Below are 26,553 nucleotides of genomic sequence, written 5' to 3'. Positions count from 1 at the left end.
GCTGTGACACTTTTTACATAGTACTTGATAGAATGTCATTAGAGTACCATGCCCTTCAAATTAAAAACATAGTTTTAAGGAAATTAATTTACCAAACCTTGGCAGTATGCTTTCATGTCGATAGTAAATACAAATACAGAAAAATCTGGTCCTATCAGGCAAAAAAAAGTTCGTCTCAAAGCTCACGAGTGGTTTGAAAACAAATGCGAAATGCGATTTATTTTTTTTATTCCCGACTTGGTATTTTTATACTATTTTGAGAAAAAAGTCAAATTTTCTCTGAATTTTTCCGGAAAAAACTAAAAAAAAAAAAAAAAAATTTGAAATCAAAAACCAATTCTTTTTTTTTTTTTCTTCAAATCTCGCGATTTTACAAATGCACGCGCAAGCTTTGGGACAAACCTTTTTTTTTGGCCTTATTTGAGAGTGGCAAAATACCTTGACCATCAGCCTGGTCAACTCGAGCTTCATTATAAGGTACATGCAGATTGGGGTCAAAGGGTCAAATAGGGGTCAATAGGGGACATTTTGATATCAGTATCACACTTGAATAAAACGAGTGTAGGCAGTAAAATGGGGGAGGGGGATTACAAATCATTAAGTGGTAGCCATTGCCACTATGTCACTGTTTGCACAAACCCCTTTTGATGCCAGTTTCGACCATAGCAAATATTTACAGTACTGACAGTACCATACAGTAGCAATAGGGCCTTATAGAGGATGGCTGAATTCTGTTATGATTATGTTTGCTATCATTCAGGAGATGATACCTGGTGTTCCACAAGGTCCCATTCGGGGTCTTTCTCTGACTTATAAAGTGAGCACATCACTGCATTACCATTCCAGTAAAGTATTATGATAATTACCATCATATGGTAGCGACAGAGCCTTATAGAGGATGGCAGAATCCTGTTCTGATTATCTTTGCTATCATTAAGAAATGATACCTGGTGTTCCGCAAGGTCCCATCCAGGGCCTTATCCTGATGTATAAAGTGAGTACAGTGCTGCAATACTGTTCCAGTAAGTATATAAGATCATTGCCGTCATGATAGCAACAGAGCCATAGAGAGGATAGAATGAATTCTGTGTAGTGACTGTGCTATTTCCAGTAGCACTAAGACTCACAATGCTGCTGGTGATCTTCAACGTTTGGTCCGCTGATGGGTCTGTCTTTGGGGTAGCTTCTTGAATCTGTAAAATGAAGCAATGAACATCAAAATACTAGAAACCAGCTCTATGTATTATAGCACCAAACAATGAGTGCAGCATCACAGTTGTGAGGTATTGTCAAGCAAAATCAAAATTCAGTTTTCAATTGCATTTTATGTACCCTTTATAGAGCTTAGGCAATAGCTGTTTACAACTCCCTCTGCAGAAGACTTAAGCTTGCACGGGGGAGTGTGGATATAATATGCAATAGTCCAAAGCAAATGATGCCTCATCTCCACATCAATCACCCCTTTTCCTTTTCAAAATCATTATTTATTATCCAGATAAATTTGAAATTATGACCTTTGACATTTTAAAATTACCTGTGATGCAAACTGGTACATAATGCCCTTAAGGTAGGAGCATCGGATAATAGACCCATGCAGGAAAATAGCCACTAGTTCAAATCAGAATTATGTATCCATTTCAAATATATAACCAATTGAAGATAAGTCTTTACTCCACTGATTTTTAATGTTTCATGAAAATTTAAACAATTCTTATGTTTTTCTTTATTTTTGAAAATTCCTAATTTTTTCTACTAATAATTATTGCTAGCCTAGAGGGAATGTGATATGGTTTCCATAGTTTGTGAGGTGGTTAATAAGCCTAATATCTAAATTCTCTCGCCAGATTTTTTGGATAAAGTGTTTATTTTTGAGAAAAATCATTTTTTCTATTTTTAAATTAGGGAAATCTAGCAACACCCATAACTTAAAATAGAAACACTTTATTAAAAAAAGCTGGCGAGAAAAGTTTCTAAATTTAATAACCTTTCATATGACACCTTGTTTGTTATAATTGGCCCTATGGTTAGCTCAGACAATAATTATGAAATTGGGTCATTCAGTGTTTCTAGATCAAATCAAGAAAATTTGAGCAAGTACTAACATTACCTTCAAATATCCCCTTTATAACTGACCAATATATTGAAAAAAAGTCACTATTATTATTTGGTAACATTTTGTAATAAAAAGATCCAAAAAGCAGTTCTATAAATGGGATAGAAAGGAGAAAAAATAATATTTAAACATAGTATCCATTTTCAAACTTTTACCAATTTTAGTGAACGAGGCTTAGTGTCAAAACCAGTTTATGTGCAAAGTCAATGGGGCTTTCTAATGATAAAAAATGGCATAACTCAAAAACGCTTTGTTGGCAAAAATTAAAACTTGGCAGGCAAGTTTTTCTCACCCAACTACACATCCTGTATCATTTTAAACCAAATCTGTGCATGACACCGTAGCCGATGTTTCTACCTTAATACTGCCCATGGTAGTGGCTTTCAGGCTGACCGCTTGACCTTTGCTAGAGACTCACCTGTGATGCAAACTGGTACATAATGCCCTTAATACTGCCCATGGTAGTGGCTTTCAGTATCAAACTGACCGCTTGACCTTTGCTACAGACTCACCTGTGATGCAAACTGGTACATAATGCCCTTAATACTGCCCATGGTAGTGGCTTTCAGTATCTAACTGACCGCTTGACCTTTGCTAGAGACTCACCTGTGATGCAAACTGGTACATAATGCCCTTAATACTGCCCATGGTAGTGGCTTTCAGTATCTAACTGACCGCTTGACCTTTGCTTGAGACTCACCTGTGATGCAAACTGGTACATAATGCCCTTAATACTGCCCATGGTAGTGGCTTTCAGTATCTAACTGACCGCTTGACCTTTGCTAGAGACTCACCTGTGATGCAAACTGGTACATAATGCCCTTAATACTGCCCATGGTAGTGGCTTTCAGTATCTAACTGACCGCTTGACCTTTGCTAGAGACTCACCTGTGATGCAAACTGGTACATATTGCCCTTAATACTGCCCATGGTAGTGGCTTTCAGTATCAAACTGACCGCTTGACCTTTGCTAGAGACTCACCTGTGATGCAAACTGGTACATAATGCCCTTAATACTGCCCATGGTAGTGGCTTTCAGTATCTAACTGACCGCTTGACCTTTGCTAGAGACTCACCTTTGATGCAAACTGGTACATAATGCCCTTAATACTGCCCATGGTAGTGGCTTTCAGTATCTAACTGACCGCTTGACCTTTGCTTGAGACTCACCTGTGATGCAAACTGGTACATAATGCCCTTAATACTGCCCATGGTAGTGGCTTTCAGTATCTAACTGACCGCTTGACCTTTGCTAGAGACTCACCTGTGATGCAAACTGGTACATAATGCCCTTAATACTGCCCATGGTAGTGGCTTTCAGTATCTAACTGACCGCTTGACCTTTGCTTGAGACTCACCTGTGATGCAAACTGGTACATAGTGCCCTTAATACTGCCCATGGTAGTGGCTTTCAGTATCAAACTGACCGCTTGACCTTTGCTTGAGACTCACCTGTGATGCAAACTGGTACATAATGCCCTTAATACTGCCCATGGTAGTGGCTTTCAGTATCTAACTGACCGCTTGACCTTTGCTAGAGACTCACCTGTGATGCAAACTGGTACATAATGCCCTTAATACTGCCCATGGTAGTGGCTTTCAGTATCTAACTGACCGCTTGACCTTTGCTAGAGACTCACCTGTGATGCAAACTGGTACATAATGCCCTTAATACTGCCCATGGTAGTGGCTTTCAGTATCAAACTGACCGCTTGACCTTTGCTTGAGACTCACCTGTGATGCAAACTGGTACATATTGCCCTTAATACTGCCCATGGTAGTGGCTTTCAGTATCAAACTGACCGCTTGACCTTTGCTAGAGACTCACCTGTGATGCAAACTGGTACATAATGCCCTTAATACTGCCCATGGTAGTGGCTTTCAGTATCTAACTGACCGCTTGACCTTTGCTAGAGACTCACCTGTGATGCAAACTGGTACATAATGCCCTTAATACTGCCCATGGTAGTGGCTTTCAGTATCTAACTGACCGCTTGACCTTTGCTAGAGACTCACCTGTGATGCAAACTGGTACATAATGCCCTTAATACTGCCCATGGTAGTGGCTTTCAGTATCTAACTGACCGCTTGACCTTTGCTAGAGACTCACCTGTGATGCAAACTGGTACATAATGCCCTTAATACTGCCCATGGTAGTGGCTTTCAGTATCTAACTGACCGCTTGACCTTTGCTAGAGACTCACCTGTGATGCAAACTGGTACATAATGCCCTTAATACTGCCCATGGTAGTGGCTTTCAGTATCTAACTGACCGCTTGACCTTTGCTAGAGACTCACCTGTGATGCAAACTGGTACATAATGCCCTTAATACTGCCCATGGTAGTGGCTTTCAGTATCAAACTGACCGCGCTTGACCTTTGCTAGAGACTCACCTGTGATGCAAACTGGTACATAATGCCCTTAATACTGCCCATGGTAGTGGCTTTCAGTATCAAACTGACCGCTTGACCGTTGCTAGAGACTCACCTGTGATGCAAACTGGTACATAATGCCCTTAATACTGCCCATGGTAGTGGCTTTCAGTATCAAACTGACCGCTTGACCTTTGCTAGAGACTCACCTGTGATGCAAACTGGTACATAATGCCCTTAATACTGCCCATGGTAGTGGCTTTCAGTATCAAACTGACCGCTTGACCTTTGCGTATCTTGACGACACCTGAGAAGATGTTATGATTGTTGTAACAAGCTGCCAATGTTGCTATTGCCATTACCTGTGTAAATAAAAATAAATAAATATATCATTGGGTTTATTTATTGTATAGTTAAACCCTGATGCTTGTCACAAAAAGTGAACCAAAATGACAAAGGGTTATTCCAGTTGAAATGCATACACCCCCGTATAGAAGACATAACCTTAATCTTCAATACAGGGAGTATAAATTCCAAATGGGGATACCTGAATGGGTGACTACATTAGAAATCTAGACCCCTGTTCTGTGTGGGGTCATAATCTTCCATAGGGGGTGTCTGAATCTCTATTTTTTTAATTAAAAAAAACATTTTACCATTGAAAACATGAAAGGCAGTGATTCGGAGTCGGCAGATAAAATTTCCGAATATTACAAGGTTAAATAACTAAAATCATACATTTTGTATCTGTGATTTCTTTTGTGTAGCATTATGTGCAAAGAAAACTGGGTTCCCATCAGTCGTAAATCAATTATATCTAAAATGAAAACAAATTATTAAAAAAACCCAGATATTTGAGACAAAATTTTTAAATCAATTGGACCTAATTATTAACAGTTGTTTTATTCATTGATAATGAACTGCAAGTCTTATATCAGTACCCCACCCCAAAATGGAACTGTCCATCTAGCATGACTATGACCCTCATGTCATTTACCCATGGTATGTACATGATGTGTAAATATTTTCTGCTCATACATACATGTGTAGGCCCTATATAGGTAGCAAACTGTCACATGATTGAAAACTCTGTAATGCAAATAACAGGGACATTGTATAAACATAACCTTGAACCTTGAACCACCCAAACTCAGTAGATCTATAATATTTGACTCCCTATGCAATTCCCATTGAATCGTAATATCATATGTTTTGCCACATACCCGGCCACATAGCCTATTCTTTAATGCACAAGGCCTACTAGTTTCAACCATGTTTTTATATCCTCATCTCATCCTGCTAGTCTGCATAGTTGTTAAGGTTCTTGATACTTCTGCACAACAGTCAGGAGACAGGTGCTGCCTTCCTGATGAACAATTCCATGTACTCAAAGGTAAGGGTTAACTCATAAGCAATTTTGGCAGGTAAAAAGGGTCAACCATATGTGACCATCCACCACAAAGTGGTAGTAAAGTCGGCTCTAGATCATTTCCTGTTTATTGCAGATTTTGAAAGAATGCACTTTCAGCTTTAAAATGACACCTCAACCAGCTTTATCGGACATCTGGAAGTGAAGTTATGGTTCAACAAAAGTCAAACTCTTATATATTTTACATAGAAATCCATTTACTGTTTTTGATTGTATCTCAAAATGGAAAATGCCGACTTTACGACCAGTTTGTGGTGGATGGGCACATATTCATTTTTAGGCAGATATTTCTTATACCATTTAAATAATGCCAAATTATATGATTGTATGTTCACACTAGACAGGAGTTAATGGTAATTAAAGTCCGTATTCCATAGTGGCGTATAGTGGGCGCGCTTGAATAAACAACTTTTCGAGAAAATCGGGTTTGAAGAAATGCCAATTTAAAATCGAGTTGTGTAAATCAGACATTCATTATATTTTGTAAATGATGTGAAATTTCTGTAGTAAACTAAATAGATTTTATTGTTATATATTTTTCAAAAGAAATAAATACATACTTTTGCTGGCAAACTGACAATAAAACTATACGTCACTATGGAAAACGAACAAAAGCATAATACCCTAACCTTTTAGTATTCCATAGTGGCGTATCGATATCGCCACTTTTTATACACATTTTATAATTATGAAATATCGGCAAAATGAAAAACATCGTATTCCATAGTGGCGTATAGGTCCGACACGCGTGCACGCCACTATGACATACGATGTTTTTCATTTTTTTTTTTTTTTTTTAATTATAAAATGTGTATAAAAAGTGGAGTATGGTCGATACGCCACTATGGAATACTGAAAAATGTCACTTTGTAACTATCGCATACATTTAATTAATCAATTACTAATTAATTAGCTAATTATGACTGATGAGATTTAGAAAAAATGAAAGAGAACATCATTAAAGACATATGTGCCAATTTTCAAAAAAATGACCAAAAATCACTATACGCCACTATGGAATACAGCCGACGAATTGTGGCATTTTCCATCTTACCTGTCATCAACACAATCATATTCTATCCGAAAGCAGGGGGAGGGGGCATACAACAGGGCATCAACCCCAGGCTGGGAGCCTAACCACAAGCCAAGTGACTGAAATATGACCAAAATAGGCTGATTTTTCAAGGGGGTGGTTGCAACCATGCAGAGACAGGATTTTTGGGCTTCTCTATGGCGGCCAGACGTATGGTCTCTAACTGAAGAGCAAGATTTTGTGCATGACTTTACCACAAATAGATTCATCAGTTTTGTAAGTTTCTCACTTTCTTCATTTCTATGTTTTACTTCGATATAATTATTGTGCCCAGGTGGTGTGATTGCATCCACAAGAACAGGATTTCTTGGATTTGTCTTCGGCCAGACGTCACTAACTGAAGAGCATGATTCTGTGTATGACTTCACCAATAACAGATTTGCTGCCTTCATCACCAGGACTATAATTGATCCTAATTATGTTAGAGAACATGTACAGATTATTGAAGAACCTGGAAAAGTAAGGACTTTATAACCATTCTGTAAAATATCTCAATCATCTAACAGTATTATATTTATTAACTTGAAATGCTCATTTCAATTGCCAATTATGACTAGGCTTTAATCTACTTATGGCCAAACTTGCATTTGCAGATGATCTTATCAATACCCTCCTTGATTGGTTCAAAATTGGACACAATACTCATTTTGGCCAATCGGCAGGTAGTTCTCATGGGGTTATAGCCCATCCTGTAAAGTACCCCAACCTACTATCTATGGCAACCCCTCCCCACCAAAGGGTCACTTGACCTGTACCTAGACTTGCTATCTAGGTGACCTCCTCCACCAAGTACTTTTAAGTAACAAAATAACATGCTATATACCCAAAAGGTTAATGTTATTTTGAAGTTTTCTAATTTAATAATTGGAGTAATTCTGGAATACCTTACGCACAATTATAACCCTAATCCACCCTAATTATAATCCAAACTCTAATCCTAACCAAACCTAAAATGTTACTGGGGTGTTTACTAGAGATGTGTACTTAATATTCTAATACAATGTCCCCTTTTCCAATTAACTTTTCAGGATTATGTATGGGTGATAGACCTGGACAAACAGACATGCCTACAAGGAGAGAAAGACTATTATCCCTTCCATTTAGAACGCTGTATCCCAGGTAAAACATAACTTTGCAAAGTTTTACTTTCTTCCTTCCTTTCTCCCTGTAGATCTCTCTCCTTCTTTCTTTCGTTCTCTTCCTTTCTATCTCTCTCTGTATCTCCCTTTCTTTCTCTCTCCATTTCTTTCTATCTATCTCTCCCTTTCAATCTTTCTTTCTATCCTCCTCCCGGCTTGAAATACCGGGGAATCTTGTTTATCCCTGTTAGACAAAAATTAAGCTATTAAATTAAACATCTATGACGACCTGTTGATGGAGAAATCGTCTGGCAACTCTGTTGCCAAGCAGCGATCAACAACAGCTGTACAGCGATCATCACATCAACAGTAGCATTGAGAAAGATAGCTGGTAGCTATCCAAAACGCCTGCACGTAAGTGTGTTTAACTTGGACTAGTATATGAAAAAATATACAGTTTTATGGAACAGTCCTGATGAATTTGTTCAAAAGAAAAATTAAGCTAACTTTGGACCATTGATGAATTCTATCTAATGGGTGACTCCATTTGAAATCTACACTCCTTGTGTGGGAGATTTAAGTCATGTCTTCCATAAATGGTTCATGGATGTAAACTGGAATTGCTCATTTTCTTTTATTTCATTATAGATTTTTTAAAACATGGCAGTACATATTATTTAGGCAACAGGGAGTTCTATGCTGACACATACTCTGTGGAAATACCCAAGGCAAACCCTACATATGGAGATAAGAGTGAGTTGTTTGCTGATGGTTACTATGTGGTTCTTCCCAGGGAATACCCGGCACATGGAGTCTACAGCGTCAGCATGAGTCAACAGTGTCTGCCACAGAGCGAAACCTTCATTGGACACACCAACTCTTGGAAAGTCTCTCGTAAGTTTATACAAAGAAATATAATAATTATTAGCCTTCGAATGCTAAATGAATACTAATCGAAGGTTATCTTAGCCTTCCTATTGGGTAAGGGTACAGCATCAGTATCAGTCAACAGTGTCTGCCGCAGAGCGAAACCTTCATTGGACACACCAACTCTTGGAAAGTCTCTCGTAAGTTAGATAAAAGAAATATAATTATTGGCCTTTGAATGCAACATGAATACTAATCGAAGGTTATCTTAGCCTTCTTGTTGGGTAAGGGTACAGCATCAGTCAACAGTGTCTGCCGCAGAGTGAAATCTTCATTGGACACACCAACTCTTGGAATGTCTCTCGTAAGTTCGACAAAAGAAATATAATTATAAGAGCATGATAGCCTAATAGCTTGATAGTTGGCATATGTGCTTACTCTCAAGCGCTTTTAAAACATGCAAACATGAAGTGCCCCATCCACAAAAGGTATTTGAGCAAATTATCGAAACACATAGTTATATACGAACAAATAAACATGCAAAGATGTGTCTCAACCCCATCAGTTCAGTTGGTAAAGCGCCAGACTTTGGTACAATTTCATGTTTTTAAAAGCGCTCGATAGTAAGCACATATGCTAAATATCAAGTTTTTACGGTATGCACCCAGATATAAAATGGGGAGCTGTAGAGAGGTAGCAAAACCTTAGACACAACAATTCTTGGAAAGTCAATAGATGAGAGCAAGGAGGCCTAAAAGTTTGCTATATAAACACCTTCATTTAGGTGACTAGGCCTACTTTGTCATTAAAAAAGACCGCCCATGTCAATTTCACTTCACACTGTTTTTGAAATTTTGGAATAAATCATATAAATTAGTTTACCTGGTATTGGTATTGCTTGTTCTAATCCCAAGAGCTCAACAGATGAAAAATACAATGTATCATGAAAAGACTCTTTTAAATAACACTGCCCTTCATCCTGTTGCAGAAAATGTTGCATCAACAATGGGATTCTATAACTACACTGTAGGGATTGAGAATCCAGACAAATACTTCACTGTTCCTGACTACTGCAAGAATGAGGTAATTAAAGTAGACTTATCACCATATGGCCATGCGTCCTGAACTCGCCGACTTTGCGTCACACCTCAAATTTTCGGTTACGATGCACCAAGTTTGGTATAATGGGTCATATCTGGAAATCTATACACCCTATGATAGTAAAAGTATACATTTTTAGAAAGCTATTGGCCCAAGGAATCTAAATATGGAGTCAGAACTAGTGTAGGGTGCTTGTGGAAAGAAATAATTTTAAAAATGCAAGCCTTTTTTTTCATTTTAGATGAACCTTCCCGAGGCGCCAATTTTCTTCCATGTGTAACCCTTCATCAATTCTTAATGCAGTTTTGAAATGTTCAGACCATTAGCTTTCTAATGATATAAAGCTTTATGATAGTAAACCAATGCGTACTTCAGAAAATGGCCGGTGGATTTTTATACCATTTCAACCCATCAGTCTGGTACATTTTCTAAAATATTTTCTTAGGGTAACACTCTACACTGATTTGAAGTGCATTTCTGGATTCCTGGAGCCAAGAGCTTTGCAAAAATGTATACTTTTGCTACCATAGAGTTTATACTTATACTTAAAAATAAAGCGGTGTTAATCTCAAGAGGTATATTGCGCTTGAAAATTTGGGTTTACTGTGTAGAGAATAGGGACGAATTTGAATGTCATGTGACTTAGTTGTCGCTACCAGTCATCTCATTTTAATTTGAGAAAGTTAAGCTATTTAAATGCGTACATGGACAACTAAGCTATCTTTTGATACCAAATTTGTAGTAATTAGAACAAATTTGAAGTATCTAATGACCAATTTTACAATTGGGTACACTTAAAATGCAAACTACCCATAGGGTTTGTACATGACTGCACCGCTGCCACATGCACCGCTGCCACCACCACCCCTGACTTGGTCGATTGAATTGAGTGCCATTCTGCTGATATTCAAGATATCTGAATGAAACTCCCCATAATTAATAATTGATACCTTAGCTATCATTTGACACCAAATTTACTGTCATGTCTTGTTTTCTTCCAAAGATACACTTATAAAACCAAATGATCACAGTAAAAAGTGTGACGCCACCACACTTTTTAGGTGTTGAGTTCAAAACGCATGGCCATAAGTATCTTCATCATAGTCATCATTATCTTCAACATTATCATCATCATTGTCACCATCATAATCAATAACAATAAGAGATTTGTAGTACGTCAAAGTGCGCATCAATGGGATCCTATAACTACACTGTAGGGATTGAGAATCCAGTCCCTGTTCCTGATTACTGCCAAACAAATTGAAATAGATGCATCACCATAAGGCGACAAAGGTAAAAAACCCTGTTCTACTGGCCAGACCGACCCAGAATTAATTTCTTGCTAAAATCATGTAAAATCAGCTGTTTTGGTCGCCTTAGCATCTTCATCATAGTCGTCATGTAAAGTATGCCAAAGTGCCCATCCTGTAACTATACTGTAGAGGGATTGAGAATCCAGACAGATACTTCACTGTTCCTGACTACTGCCACAATCAGGTAATTAAAGTCCACTCATCATCATTTACCATCTTCATCATAGTCGTCTTTATCCTTATTACGATCATCATCATAATCGTCGTTATATAAATCGTAAACAACATATCATCATCAGCAAAGGCATTATCACCACCATCATTGACATCGTTGTCATCATCATATCCTTTACCATTTGAAAAAAAATGTCTATAATCATCATAATATGATAATAATATTAAATACTAATGTACTCTAATAATCATTAGCGAAACAGTTGATGCAAAATGTGGATGGCAGGCTGTCTCTAATATTGCAGCTCATCACTCAAAATTTTCATGAATTTGTATAAATTAATAAATCAAAATATTAGCATCTACTTGAAAGAAATATGTTGGGGCAAATAGCATCTTGCCCCCTACAGTGAATTCTTTATTAATTCCGTGGCCTGAGTAGTGCGCCGAGCGTACACGAGCATAAACACAGAAGAGATAAACAATCACGCTGATTCAGTGATTGGCTGACAGGCCAATAAGACGGTTGAGCCATTGGTCGTTGACGTGGCGCGTAGTAGGCGACCTAGTCACTTCTATGCGATCGCCAATCACCAGCGAGTAGCTGGACCATGGAAGTAATAAAAATTTACTGTAAGTATGTACAGTCTAAGCTAATGGTACTAGTATACATTTTAGTAATAATAATAGTAACATTAATAAAAATATTATTATTACTTTACTATTATTCTATTATTTATTATTACAGGTAGAACAGGAAGACAACAGAATCTTCTCTTGGCTTGGTGGTAAACAAAGACTATGACAGTAGCAAGATTTATCATGATGATGGAAAAATCCATTGGAAGAAATCTACCTTTGCTACTAACATTTCTCTATTAAATCACAACCCTGATGTGGCAAAACAGCGTAAATGAAACTGGTGACTTTTTCATGTTGAGTTCACTTTGTGATAAATTGGGGCACACCGTTTAAAGAACATATCTCAAGAGTGTAGAGATTCATATGTTGGTTTAAAAGTTTAAATTTGTAACACAGCTGATTACGGAGTATGGTTACTCTGAAGGTATTCAGACAAAAACTTCAAAACTAAGATAAACAAACAAACCAAAGCAAACATAACTAAACCAAAATATAACTTGCTCTGTTCATAAAGTAGAATATGAATTTTGACAAGTCCAGCACTCATCGTGCCTCATACTGCCCCGGGCATACAGCCTTAGTCATGTTAGTGGGAGCACCGCTTTCAAATCAATAAAAAGGACATTGAATACTAGTATAATGATTGGGTTTATTCTATGAAAAATAAATCATCTCTTCAAAACTATACATTGCTTAAGCAAGAAAAAAGATTTTGGAAATATCTTCCACAGAGGGAGTATAAATTTCTCTCCCTCTGTGGAAGATTCAGGTTGAATCTTTCTCAGAGGGTGTATAAAATTCAAATGGAGCTGCCTAATGTGCTCATTCCATTTGAAATTCATACTCCCTCTGTAGCAGATATTTCCAAAATCGTCCACGGGGGGAGTGTGGATTTCAACTGGAATAGCCCATTTTGGCCAATATTTAAATGACATTTTAGCCATTTGTAACTTTACGAATATTTTGCGGGAAAAATTATCATTTTTGGTTATTTTCTTACCTGAAGTATTGCAAGCTGTCTAGGGCCTATTTTGGGTAAAAAATGATAACAATTATGAACAAAGCATGTTTTAACCCAAATTTGGCCTCTATAATATTGTATGATGGAATATTTTTGTTCACAGTATTTAAAATATTCATATGCCTTCTATTATTCAGAGCAAAAATTAAGGTTGCAGTCAATTTTCTTTTGAAGTTATGGCTACTTCAATATTTGACATTTGTAGGTAAACATTTGAAAAAAAGTCACAAAAACACATTTTTCAACCAAAACTCAGTCCACATCACTTTTCAGAATTGCCAGCTGGGTTAGATAGAGATAGATAGAGGAGACTCCGATGATTAATTCCAACCCGGCTGGCACCTTTGACCAAAACTGATGCACGGAACCCTATGTAGCCATAAAGTGGCCTCTCTACTACGAGAAGAAGATAATACATTGTATAGTCTATATATACCTTTTTTGAGTCAGTAATTTATTTATTTTATTTATTGTATCTCTCATAGAATTAGGGAAGGAGAACCAGGACTTGACCACCATCTTGATACAGGCATTGTACAAAAATTGGGGGTATTCGGTTTCCCTCGGAATGCACTCAAGGCATTTGTTGTCATGCGCGCATTTGAGAGACGCACTTGATGTGACCCGCACGCAAGTACAGGCTTCAGATATGAAACGCAGAATTGTTTTCGTTCGTCTCTGCGCACCATTGGCAATTACCCGGATACCACCAATTTTCTCCCCATAGCTGACGGCCTGCTTGTATGTGGCGGTATAGGGAATCCCGGTTCTCCTTCTCTAAATGTAATGATGAGAAGTATATAAAAGTATACATTTTCAGAAAGGAAATGATGCAAGAAATCCAACTAGCTAGTATAACAGATTCCTGCAAAACGTTTTTGAGAAAATCTCAAAATTTGATTTTACTTTACCGCGACTCGAGGAAAGTCTACGGAATATATGCTGTCATATCAGAGATCATTCTCTCTTCTTAGAGTTTTTGTGCATGGATCACTGTACACATTGAAGTACATTTGTAGGGTTGACTGCATTTCAATAACTAATATCTTTAATTCAGGTTAATTTCCATTTGTCAATTCATACCACACCCCTGTTCTAATTTTATATTATTCAAAATAAAGGAATGCAGCATATGTATGTTTATTTTGTATTATTGTTTCAGCCAGTGTGTCTTATACCAGAACAGGGACAGACTTAGGTTTCAGTTTTCTAGTGGCTCTGCAATCAATTTACTGGCCCAGCTTTTTCAATATGTTCTACTGCAAAAAAACAAAACAAACAAAAAAACTTAACATTTTAATTTGTTTTGTACTGAATGTACTCAGAGTAGAGTGTAGTCACTAACACAAGTTCAGTCAGTAGTCTGCCTTTTTTAGTTCCAAAACTTCACAAAGGTTCAAATGCGGTATTTGCAGTATCACTATCATCATCAGATAGAGCACGAAAGAGCTTGGAAGTAGTACGTAGGCCTACTATCGCCGTAAAAAGCGGCCGTATATTTCCAACTTGCTAGCAACGCAAGAATAAGAATATAAATATACAAAAAATCATTGAATAAAGATATAAATTACAAGTGACAGGCGGACCAGAAACTGTGTAACTATGTCCAGATACTGATTATGTCTTGTCTCGTAAGTGTTACAGGCTCAAAAATCTAGTGGCCCGCCGGGCCAGCATTGTTGAAAGTTTACTGGCCCGACGCAAAATCCACTGGTGTGGGGGCCACCGCTTAAATCCGCCCCTGTACCAGAACCTCACCCCTATACCTGTAATGGAAAACTATGAGCTCCAGGTCACTATTGTGCAGTGTAAGTGTGTGGTCTATTAGAGTACTAAATTAGAGAGACAACACTTTGCTCACAAAACTGAGGATAACGTAAGAGCGGGATCTTGTGTAAGAGCTGGACAGTGTAAGAGCCTGCCATACGCAGACAAAAAGGTGATCTTGATACAACAAAGATATGATGTAATGTAACAAATTGTGCCTATATTAGGCCTGTCAGTGGGCAATAAAAGTGGTGCTGACGTAGCAACCTTGTCTTCCGTCAGTGGGCAGATCTTTGTTCCGAGAGTGGTATAGACCCTATATTGAACAAACCAAGCGGATTGGTATAACAATTGAAATGGCTAGCCATGTTGGTGGTGTCAGAGGGACAGGTCTCTAGTTTGATTCCACAACCATTCATACCTATCACCTGTTTTATTGCATTATCATGCAAATTGTCCGATGGAGGCCTCCTGGTTGACAGAATTTTATTTAAATGATGGGCGATTCCAAGGTGCAATAAAGAAAAATGTTCATTGTTTGTTATGTACACAGACTTGACCGATGGTACACAGGGTTGCCACAAGATTTCAGCCCAAATCATGCATCAAATAATCAAAAAGTCACCCAAGTTTTCAGCCCAAATCGTGCATCAAATAATCAAAAAGTCACCCAATTTTTCTCTTAACCACTGGTTTCTATGGGACAGGAAACTATCGGAAGTCACGGGATCAATGTTGAAAAGTAGCCCAATTATATTCTTAACCATTGATTTCGATGGCAGGAAATAGTCAAAAGTGGTGGGCAAAATCTTCAAAAGTTGCCCAATTGGGCTACCAAACCACGGTACTACAGTCAGGTGCTTCCATTAGGCTTATTTGTACAGTGACGTGGCCCAGGTACATGGCATGTGTACATACATGTATTTCTGGTGCGTAAATAATAACGCAAATAACTGGGACAAATATAAACAAAAATCGACCCTTGAACCACTCAAAAATCAGTAGTTAAGTGAATATACAATTGGCCTACAACTCCTTTCACATGTAATATCATAAGGATTCTCTATATGCCTATTATTATGTGTATTAATATCATCTTCTAGGGCTACAACTAGTTTCAACCATGTCTGTAAATCGTTATCTCATCCTGCTAGTCTGCATAGCTCTTGATACTTCTGCACAACAGACAGGAGACAGGTGCTGCTTTCCTGATGAACAATTCCGTGTACTCAAAGGTAAGGGATTGTGTGTGACAGGGAAAATGGGTCATCTATATTCAATTTTTGGCACAAAATTTGAAGGCACCATTCAAATATATGCTGCATGTGTTCAAGCTAAATGAGTTGTTTATTGCTAATGGCTTATTCCATTTAAAATCCACACTCCCCCTGTGGAAGATTTTGGAAATATCTTCCACAGTGGGAGTATGAATTTCAAATGGAATGAACGCATTAGGAAGCTCCATTTGAATATTATACACCCTCTGAGAAAGATTCAATCTGAATCTTCCACAAAGGGAGAGTGAGTTATGGAGCTACCTTATGTGTTCATTCCATTTGAAATTCATACTCCCTCTGTGGAAGATATTTCCAAAATCTTCTACAGGTGTGTGGATTTTGCGTGGAATATATTAATAGCCCAATATGACTTTGAGATATATAGCCAATAATAGGGTTCCACTTGTGTTTTATTGTTTGAGCAACACTAAAATGACCATATTTTTGGAAGCTCAAGTCCAAATGTAATGGAGTTTTTAACAAAATAGAGCACTGAAAATGGCACTAATCAACTTTAAAACTTTTGATTTTGCTCCATAAATCACTCATTTTGCTTGATCGCATTACATGTACCATCTAAATAATGCAAAATTATTTGTATGCTCACACTGACACAACAGCTATCAAGACATGTAGACATGGGTTGGCGCATAATAAATAAATAATAATAAATTTTGGATTTATAAAGCGCCTTTCTCAAGATCTTAGAGGACTCAAAGCGCTGTAATTTCGCTGCAATGGTGAATCATCACAATCAGATCGCATCAACTAGGTTGCTGCCTAACGGCGCACACCTATCCGCATTTAGATTGTAACATCCACCAATTATCTGTGCAGCTCCCCAAATTCCATTGGGTGAAGGAAGTTTTGATAACCAAACAACTAATCGCCGATTTTTTGCGATACAGGAGGAAACCGGAGATCCCGGAGAAAACCTGCGAGAGCGAGCATGGAATCGGGATAAACCAAGTGCACATGAGTCCTTGGGCGCGCCTGGCTTGAACCCGGGACCTCAGTGGTGCAAAGCGAGGAATTACCGCTGCGCTAACTCGCCCTCGCGCATAGTGCAATTTCTAACTTGTGGTGTTTCCCATCTTACATGGAGGCATGTCACCAACACAATCCAATTCTATGGGGGGTCAAGGTTGGCTCACTCTTCAGCCAGACATCATTAACTTTCCCCACACAGTTGTCAACTGCAGACAAGTTTCAAATATTCCTTAAAAAATCAAAAATTTCAGAATTGTACTTTTACATGACATTTGAAATCATCATGAAAGATGCATCATAATGAGTACAAACAAGCCTAGTATTGGTTCAGTGGTTCTTGAGATAGCTCTTGATATTTTGAGAAAATATCTCAAAACTTCAGACTTTTTACATTAAAGTCTAGGAAGCAGAGCATTAATATAACTGTTGAGCATGATTCTGTCTATTTAGAATACCAATAATAGATCTGCAACTTTCATCATTTTCTCTGTTTACTTATATCTTATACATTGTCCCCAGGTGGTGTGACTGCAACCACAAGAACAGGATTTCTTGGATTTGTCTTCGGCCAGACATCGCTAACTGAAGAGCACGATTCTGTCTATGACTTCACCAATAACAGATTTGCCACCTTCATCACCAGGACGATACTTGATCCTAATTATGTTGAAGAACATGTACAGGTTATTGAAGAACCAGGAAAGGTAAGGGCTTGCCCCCGTCCTGTAAAATACACAGGCCCGCTATCTACAGTGATCCCCAAGTGACCTATACCCTGACCTGCTATTTACTGTGACCCCCTCACCAGGTCACTTGACCTACATGTATATCCAAACCTGCAACAACCCTTCCCCTATAGATTGACCTATAATACCTCAACATGCAATTTACAGTGACCCTCAACTACCAGATCATTTGATCTATACCTATACCCAGAGCAGCTATATTTTTGACCTCCCCTCCAATGAGACGGTCACTCCGAGACCTACACCCGACCTGCTATATATGGCGGATTTCCCCCACCCTGATCACTTGATCTATACCTAGACCCACTATCAAAGGTGACCCCCCCCCCCACCAGATCACTTGACCCAGACCCGCTATCTACAGAGACCCGCTATATATGGTGACCCCATTTACCCGGTCACTTGATCTATATACCCAGACCTGCTATCTTTGGTGACCCCCTTTATCAGGTCAACTGAGTTTTGCTTAAAGTTTTTACACTACTAATAAATGGCCCCCTTTCGAAAATGTTACACCCCAGGAGGCATTTATTAGAGAAAATATGTACTTGATATTCAAAATAAAATGTCTTCTTTTCCCATTGACTTTTCAGGATTATGTGTGGGTGATTGACCTATACAAAAAGAGGTGTCTTCAAGGCGAGAAAGACTATTATCCCTTCCATTTAGAACGCTGTATCCCAGGTAAAACATACTTTACATATCCTTCCTTCCTTTCTCTCTGTGTCTTTCTCTCGCTCTTTCCGTCTTTCTCTCGCTCTTTGTTTCCTTATTTCGGTCATTGTCATTGTGCTATTTCAGTTGAAATCCAATAACCCAGACGGAAGACATGACTTAAATCTCTCACATAGAGAGTGTGAATTTCAAATGGGGATTGGGGATACCTGAATGGGTGACTCTGTTTGAAATCTACACTCCCTGTTTGGGAGATTAAAGTCATGTCTTTCATAGAGGATGCATAGATTTTAACTGGAATTGCCCATTTCATTATAGATTATTATACCTATGGCAGTACATACTATATGGGCAACGGGGAGTTCTTTGCAGACACATACTCTGTGGTGATACCAAAGCCAAGCCCGTATTATGGAGACCGGAGCCATTTGTTTGCTGATGGATACTATGTGGTGATTCCCAGGGAATACCCGGCACATGGAGTCTACAGCGTCAGCATGAGTCAACAGTGTCTGCCGCTGAGCGAAACCTTCATTGGACACACCAACTCTTGGAAAGTCTCTCGTAAGTTTATACAAAGAAATATAATAATTATTAGCCTTCGAATGTTAAATGAATACTAATCGAAGGTTATCTTAGCCTTCTTGTTGGGTGAGGGTACAGCATCAGCATCAGTCAACAGTGTCTGCCGCTGAGTGAAACCTTCATTGGACAACTCTTGGAAAGTCTCTCGTATAATAATAAGAGCATTTGAATCATGATCACATGGTTGTAGGTTTGGACACCACACAGGTCAATGTGTTGTGTCCTTGGGCAAGACACTTTATCTAGCCTGTCCCACTCCACACAGGTGTAACATCTGGAGCTGTAGGGAGGTAGCAAAACCTTCACTGGACACACCAATTCTTGGAAGTCTCTCATTAGTTTAAATAGCCTATTAGATGAGAGCATAAACCAAGTGCATATTATACAGTCCTTGGGAACGGCTGGGGCTTGGAGCCTGGACTCAGTCGGGCAAGGAGAGGGAACAACCGCTGCGCCAACTCACTCTTGCCTTTAGCCCTGAGAGTTCAAAAGATGAAAAATATAATTGAACACAAAAATACAATTTTAACATACCATTGCTCTTCATGCTTTACAGAAAATATGGCATCATCAATGGGATTCTATAACTACACTGTAGGAATTGAAAATCCAGAAAAATACTTCACTGTTCCTGACTACTGCAAGAATGAGGTAAAGTAGGCCCTTATTCATCATCACCATTTTCATCATCATTATTGTCATCACCATCACCATTATTACAATCATCATCAAAAACATCATGATCAGAGGCATTATCATCATCTTCATCATCGTTGTCATCTTCATCATTGTTATAATCATCATCATCATCACCATCATAGCTGTCATTGTCATCATTATCAACAACATTATCATCAGCAGAGGCACTTTCATCACCATCATCATCATCATAGTCACCATCGTCATTGTCATCATATCTTTTAAGATTGGAAAATATGACAAAAAACTTACAAACCATATAATCGAGTATAATCATCATATAACGATAATAATACTCTGAACAGATTCGTCAGGATCGTTCATAAATCACTAGTAAGCAAATGTTCTCAAAACAGATCCAAATAGTAAATTATTTTTTATAGTAAAATATTTCTAGTAAGTACCTAATTTACTATTTGGATCGGTTTTGAGAACATTTGCTTACCAACGATAATAATAATTATACTAAAATAATCATCATGCCGAAATTAATTCTAATCTGCTAATTAATTTATGCCAATTGATACAAAATATTGTTGACTGGCTGTCCCTAATATGTAAATATATTCTGCTAAATACAGCTCATCACCCATCTTTTGCATAAATTTAAATAAATTTGAATAAAGCAATTAAAATAAGTTAATGAATAAATCAAAATATTAGCTTCTACATGAAAGAAATACATTAGGATTAACAGCAACATACCCCATAACGTTAGTAATGATAATGATATAATGATAATAACATGACTATAGTTTTATTATTACTATTATTATTAAATGCCCATTTTGTGATCTACAACATCATCCCCCTGATTTATTCCAAACTTACCAAGATTTTTATGTCATATGAAATTTAAAAAGAACTACATGTATTTACGATATAAATGTATATTGAGAACAAATTAAAAGATGGCGTCAACAGATTTTAGGAGCCTGGGGAAATTCCTTTTAATGCAGATGTTAAATACAAATAATTTACAAACAAACATATCAAAATAAGCCAGAAAAAAAATCTTTAAAATATCATGAAATCCTCCTTTAATATTATTATTGTTATTGTATTACTAACAATAATATTAAAAACAGGGAAAATATGACACAACATCCAATGGGGGAGTAACACAAAACATATAAACAAAGTTTAACTTTGTTTATATGTTTTGTGTTACTCCCCCATTGGTTTAATTTTATCCATTGTTAGTGTGACACTGTTGTATCCTTTTGGATCCATCCTTTGGTTCCCCGCTGGTCAGGTGGAACAGATTTGTTTATATGTTTTGTGTTACTCCCCCATTGGTTTAATTTTATCCATTGCTAGTGTGACACTGTTGTATCCTTTTGGATCCATCCTTTGGTTCCCCGCTGGTCAGTTGGAACAGATTTGTTTATATCTTTTGTGTTACTCCCCATTGGTTTAATTTTATCCATTGCTAGTGTGACACTGTTGTATCCTTTTGGATCCATCCTTTGGTTCCCCACTGGTCAGTTGGAACAGATTTGTTTATATCTTTTGTGTTACTCCCCCATTGGTTTAATTTTATCCATTGCTAGTGTGACACTGTTGTATCCTTTTGGATCCATCCTTTGGTTCCCCGCTGGTCAGTTAGAACAGATTTGTTTATATGTTTTGTGTTACTCCCCCATTGGTTTAATTTTATCCATTGTTAGTGTGACACTGTTGTATCCTTTTGGATCCATCCTTTGGTTCCCCGCTGGTCAGTTGGAACAGATTTGTTTATATCTTTTGTGTTACTCCCCCATTGGTTTAATTTTATCCATTGCTAGTGTGACACTGTTGTATCCTTTTGGATCCATCCTTTGGTTCCCCGCTGGTCAGTTGGAACAGATTTGTTTATATCTTTTGTGTTACTCCCCATTGGTTTAATTTTATCCATTGTTAGTGTGACACTGTTGTATCCTTTTGGATCCATCCTTTGGTTCCCCGCTGGTCAGTTGGAACAGATTTGTTTATATCTTTTGTGTTACTCCCCATTGGTTTAATTTTATCCATTGCTAGTGTGACACTGTTGTATCCTTTTGGATCCATCCTTTGGTTCCCCGCTGGTCAGGTGGAACAGATTTGTTTATATCTTTTGTGTTACTCCCCCATTGGTTTAATTTTATCCATTGCTAGTGTGACACTGTTGTATCCTTTTGGATCCATCCTTTTGGTTCCCCGCTGGTCAGTTGGAACAGATTTGTTTATATCTTTTGTGTTACTCCCCCATTGGTTTAATTTTATCCATTGCTAGTGTGACACTGTTGTATCCTTTTGGATCCATCCTTTGGTTCCCCACTGGTCAGTTGGAACAGATTTGTTTATATCTTTTGTGTTACTCCCCATTGGTTTAATTTTATCCATTGCTAGTGTGACACTGTTGTATCCTTTTGGATCCATCCTTTGGTTCCCCACTGGTCAGTTGGAACAGATTTGTTTATATCTTTTGTGTTACTCCCCATTGGTTTAATTTTATCCATTGCTAGTGTGACACTGTTGTATCCTTTGGATCCATCCTTTGGTTCCCCACTGGTCAGTTGGAACAGATTTGTTTATATCTTTTGTGTTACTCCCCCATTGGTTTAATTTTATCCATTGCTAGTGTGACACTGTTGTATCCTTTTGGATCCATCCTTTGGTTCCCCGCTGGTCAGTTGGAACAGATTTGTTTATATCTTTTGTGTTACTCCCCATTGGTTTAATTTTATCCATTGCTAGTGTGACACTGTTGTATCCTTTTGGATCCATCCTTTGGTTCCCCGCTGGTCAGTTGGAACAGATTTGTTTATATCTTTTGTGTTACTCCCCATTGGTTTAATTTTATCCATTGCTAGTGTGACACTGTTGTATCCTTTTGGATCCATCCTTTGGTTCCCCGCTGGTCAGTTGGAACAGATTTGTTTATATCTTTTGTGTTACTCCCCCATTGGTTTAATTTTATCCATTGCTAGTGTGACACTGTTGTATCCTTTTGGATCCATCCTTTGGTTCCCCGCTGGTCAGGTGGAACAGATTTGTTTATATCTTTTGTGTTACTCCCCCATTGGTTTAATTTTATCCATTGCTAGTGTGACACTGTTGTATCCTTTTGGATCCATCCTTTGGTTCCCCGCTGGTCAGTTGGAACAGATTTGTTTATATCTTTTGTGTTACTCCCCCATTGGTTTAATTTTATCCATTGTTAGTGTGACACTGTTGTATCCTTTTGGATCCATCCTTTGGTTCCCCGCTGGTCAGTTGGAACAGATTTGTTTATATCTTTTGTGTTACTCCCCCATTGGTTTAATTTTATCCATTGTTAGTGTGACACTGTTGTATCCTTTTGGATCCATCCTTTGGTTCCCCGCTGGTCAGGTGGAACAGATTTGTTTATATATTTTGTGTTACTCCCCCATTGGTTTAATTTTATCCATTGTTAGTGTGACACTGTTGTATCCTTTTGGATCCATCCTTTGGTTCCCCGCTGGTCAGTTGGAACAGATTTGTTTATATGTTTTGTGTTACTCCCCCATTGGTTTAATTTTATCCATTGCTAGTGTGACACTGTTGTATCCTTTTGGATCCATCCTTTGGTTCCCGCCAGGTGGAACAGATTTGTTTATATCTTTTGTGTTACTCCCCCATTGGTTTAATTTTATCCATTGCTAGTGTGACACTGTTGTATCCTTTTGGATCCATCCTTTGGTTCCCCACTGGTCAGTTGGAACAGATTTGTTTATATCTTTTGTGTTACTCCCCCATTGGTTTAATTTTATCCATTGCTAGTGTGACACTGTTGTATCCTTTTGGATCCATCCTTTGGTTCCCCGCTGGTCAGGTGGAACAGATTTGTTTATATGTTTTGTGTTACTCCCCCATTGGTTTAATTTTATCCATTGCTAGTGTGACACTGTTGTATCCTTTTGGATCCATCCTTTGGTTCCCCACTGGTCAGTTGGAACAGATTTGTTTATATGTTTTGTGTTACTCCCCCATTGGTTTAATTTTATCCATTGCTAGTGTGACACTGTTGTATCCTTTTGGATCCATCCTTTGGTTCCCCGCTGGTCAGTTGGAACAGATTTGTTTATATCTTTTGTGTTACTCCCCATTGGTTTAATTTTATCCATTGTTAGTGTGACACTGTTGTATCCTTTTGGATCCATCCTTTGGTTCCCCGCTGGTCAGGTGGAACAGATTTGTTTATATCTTTTGTGTTACTCCCCCATTGGTTTAATTTTATCCATTGTTAGTGTGACACTGTTGTATCCTTTTGGATCCATCCTTTGGTTCCCCGCTGGTCAGGTGGAACAGATTTGTTTATATGTTTTGTGTTACTCCCCCATTGGTTTAATTTTATCCATTGCTAGTGTGACACTGTTGTATCCTTTTGGATCCATCCTTTGGTTCCCCGCTGGTCAGGTGGAACAGATTTTCCCTGTTTTTATATTCTAACAATTAACAATATACCTATTTCTTATTATTATTTATTCATTATTTACAGGTAGAGAAGGAAGACAACAGCATCTTCTCTTGGTGGTAAACAAAACCTATGACAAGGATTTTTATAATGATGGATACAAATCCATTTGACATAAAATTAGACCAATGGCACTTGATCCTTATTAATAAACTGCCCTCATACATGTAGGACACAAACAAACTAAAGTAAACAACACGGTTTGTGATTTGTTTTGTTTTGTTTTTAAAAAATAGATAACAAAATGATTTGATTTAAATCAGTGCAATACTAGACATAATGTGCAATCCTATCAGTCAGGTATTTACAAAAAATCAAAACAAGTTTTACATGTGAAAATTTCAAATTTTCAAAATTTGGTACATGTAAATTCATGGGGAAAAACCTGTTGAATTCTGCACCTTGAATATAAGCAATAGATAAAATGACATCATAGTTATCCCACAGGAATTTTGACAAAACATTTGGAATGAAGTAAAATAGTAAATGTCAGAAAAAAATTAAGTTATCAAAAATGGTAAAAAATTAAAAAGTTGATTTAAAATCAGTGATTTAAAACCTGGTAAAAAACATAAACATGCCAAAAATTTGCATGTTATATTCAGAAAGTAGAATGCATACTTAATTTTATGCTCCAGCTATGGTGACACCTTGTGACGTCACGCTGGAGTCATGCTATACGCTGGCGAGGTTACATAATTAATCGGATTAATTACCATAGCAATAGGTGAAAACAATTTTGAACATATCGCGCTGCACTACAAGCATGTTACACTCATCACCTGTGTATGTCTGCAATCATAGATTGAATACAATACTGGTCTTTTCAAAGATACTAATCTTACAGGTGCAAATAATCAGCATGATATGGTTCAATGAAGAGGTACCGCGTGAACGTATCATTGTAGCGCGGTATATTCAAAAATTGTTTTCACCTATTGCTATGGTAGTTAATCCGATTATTACGTAACTTCGCCAGCGTATTTTATATCACTCATACATAAATTCTAGACAGTTCATTGGTTGATTACCATTTATCATTTTTACCATCACCCTCTCCGTGTGATAGTCTTTAATATCATAGTGCTCTGCCGTAGTGCGCCTGCGCTAAGCCGGCGCTGACTCTTGGACTCGCCGATTTAATTATGGGGTAGACCCCAAAATGTGAAGTATATCACGGCAAAACATGGTGTTATGTTGATGAAAAAAATGTATTTCCTACCTTAAATAGTATTTTAGTAATAGAATTTATGCATGAGTGATATAAAACAAATATTAACTGTCTTAAATTAGTGTAATGGTGAAATATAATCACTCGGTGAAAGATGTATTGTTCCATTCCACTCGCCGTTCGGCTCGTGGAATGGAACAATCCATCTTTCACCTTGTGATTATATTTCACCATCACTCATAGACAGTTAATATTTGTATAATGGCGATATCATGTGTCTTTTATAAAGACGGGCCTTTCCAGTTGAAATCCATACACACCCTATTGAAGGCATGACCTTAATCTCCCAAACAAGTAGTGTGAATTTCACGGGGATTACCTGAAGGGTGACTCCATTTGAAATATACACCTATGTGGGAGATTATCAGACATGTCTTCCACAGAAGGTGTATGGATTTTAATTTCAATTGACCTTTTCGGTAAATCCCATAACCCTTTGCGAGTACACCTGAGAACTCGTCATTTGGCGTCACTGACGACTCTTAATGCAATGCAGTATCGATGTTCGATAAGCGATATGCGCATCGGCGCATGCGCATCGGCGCGGAGCGGCGTGACGCAGAATGACGAGTTCTTAGGTGTACTCGCAAAGGCTTATGGGATTTACCGAAAAGGTGAATTGCTATTATTAACATTAATTAATTTCGCCTTCAATGTTGAAAACTATAAATGCAAGATCAAAACTTTATAATTATTAATGCTTCAGGAGACAAAAAAAAACACCACTATTCTACAGGCGGAGGGACATTTCAGTCAAAAGCTGTTGTTGTTGTTGTTTCCTTATTTTCAAAAGTCTGAAATAACCCTAAAAATAACTAAAATCTGTTAATGTGCTAATATTTTTTACTCATGTTTGTTATTCAACATTCATCCACTTTTAAAAAAAGTCTGATTTTACATGCATAAAGCAAAACAAGAA

At 37.7% G+C, this 26,553-nt stretch overlaps 2 protein-coding genes and 2 long non-coding RNA genes across 4 annotated transcripts in view; 3 read left to right on the top strand and 1 right to left on the bottom strand.

Moving 5' to 3' along the window:
• Positions 1–690: 690 nt before the first annotated feature.
• Positions 691–26,553, bottom strand: part of LOC140162376 (squalene synthase-like) — a 42,014-nt gene continuing 16,151 nt past the window's right edge. Inside the window, exons 7-8 of the mRNA XM_072185580.1 lie at positions 4,696–4,848; positions 691–1,193 (exon numbers count right to left, since the gene is read on the bottom strand). Of these exons, the coding sequence (XP_072041681.1) occupies positions 978–1,193; positions 4,696–4,848 (369 nt within the window). The 3' untranslated portion in view covers positions 691–977. The remainder of the gene's footprint in view (positions 1,194–4,695; positions 4,849–26,553) is intronic.
• LOC140162375 (uncharacterized) lies at positions 7,160–10,034 on the top strand. Its single transcript, XR_011860262.1, has 4 exons — positions 7,160–7,467; positions 8,037–8,127; positions 8,736–8,981; positions 9,943–10,034. It is a non-coding gene; the product is annotated as an uncharacterized lncRNA (long non-coding RNA).
• On the top strand, positions 11,498–12,818 carry LOC140162374 (uncharacterized). Its single transcript, XR_011860261.1, has 2 exons — positions 11,498–11,552; positions 12,291–12,818. It is a non-coding gene; the product is annotated as an uncharacterized lncRNA (long non-coding RNA).
• On the top strand, positions 16,096–24,645 carry LOC140163297 (uncharacterized). The gene is made up of 6 exons (XM_072186696.1): positions 16,096–16,207; positions 17,759–17,943; positions 18,579–18,669; positions 18,979–19,224; positions 19,802–19,896; positions 24,428–24,645. Exons 1-6 carry the CDS (start codon positions 16,096–16,098, stop codon positions 24,464–24,466), a joined length of 768 nt encoding a protein of 255 aa, XP_072042797.1. The 3' UTR covers positions 24,467–24,645.

The sequence above is a fragment of the Amphiura filiformis genome, chromosome 10, assembly GCF_039555335.1.
Source record: "Amphiura filiformis chromosome 10, Afil_fr2py, whole genome shotgun sequence".
Lineage (NCBI taxonomy): Eukaryota > Metazoa > Echinodermata > Ophiuroidea > Amphilepidida > Amphiuridae > Amphiura > Amphiura filiformis.
The sequence above is the reverse complement of the archived record's forward strand: the minus strand, read 5'-3'. Positions and strand labels throughout refer to the sequence as shown.

Coding starts and splice junctions, on each gene's coding strand:
- LOC140163297 (XM_072186696.1), top strand. CDS start 16,096: ATGTCTGTAAATCGTTATCTCATCCTGCTAGTCTGCATAGCTCTTGAT. Junction 19,225..19,801: donor CAACTCTTGGAAAGTCTCTC/GTAAGTTTATAC, acceptor CATGCTTTACAG/AAAATATGGCATCATCAATG. Junction 19,897..24,427: donor CTGACTACTGCAAGAATGAG/GTAAAGTAGGCC, acceptor CATTATTTACAG/GTAGAGAAGGAAGACAACAG.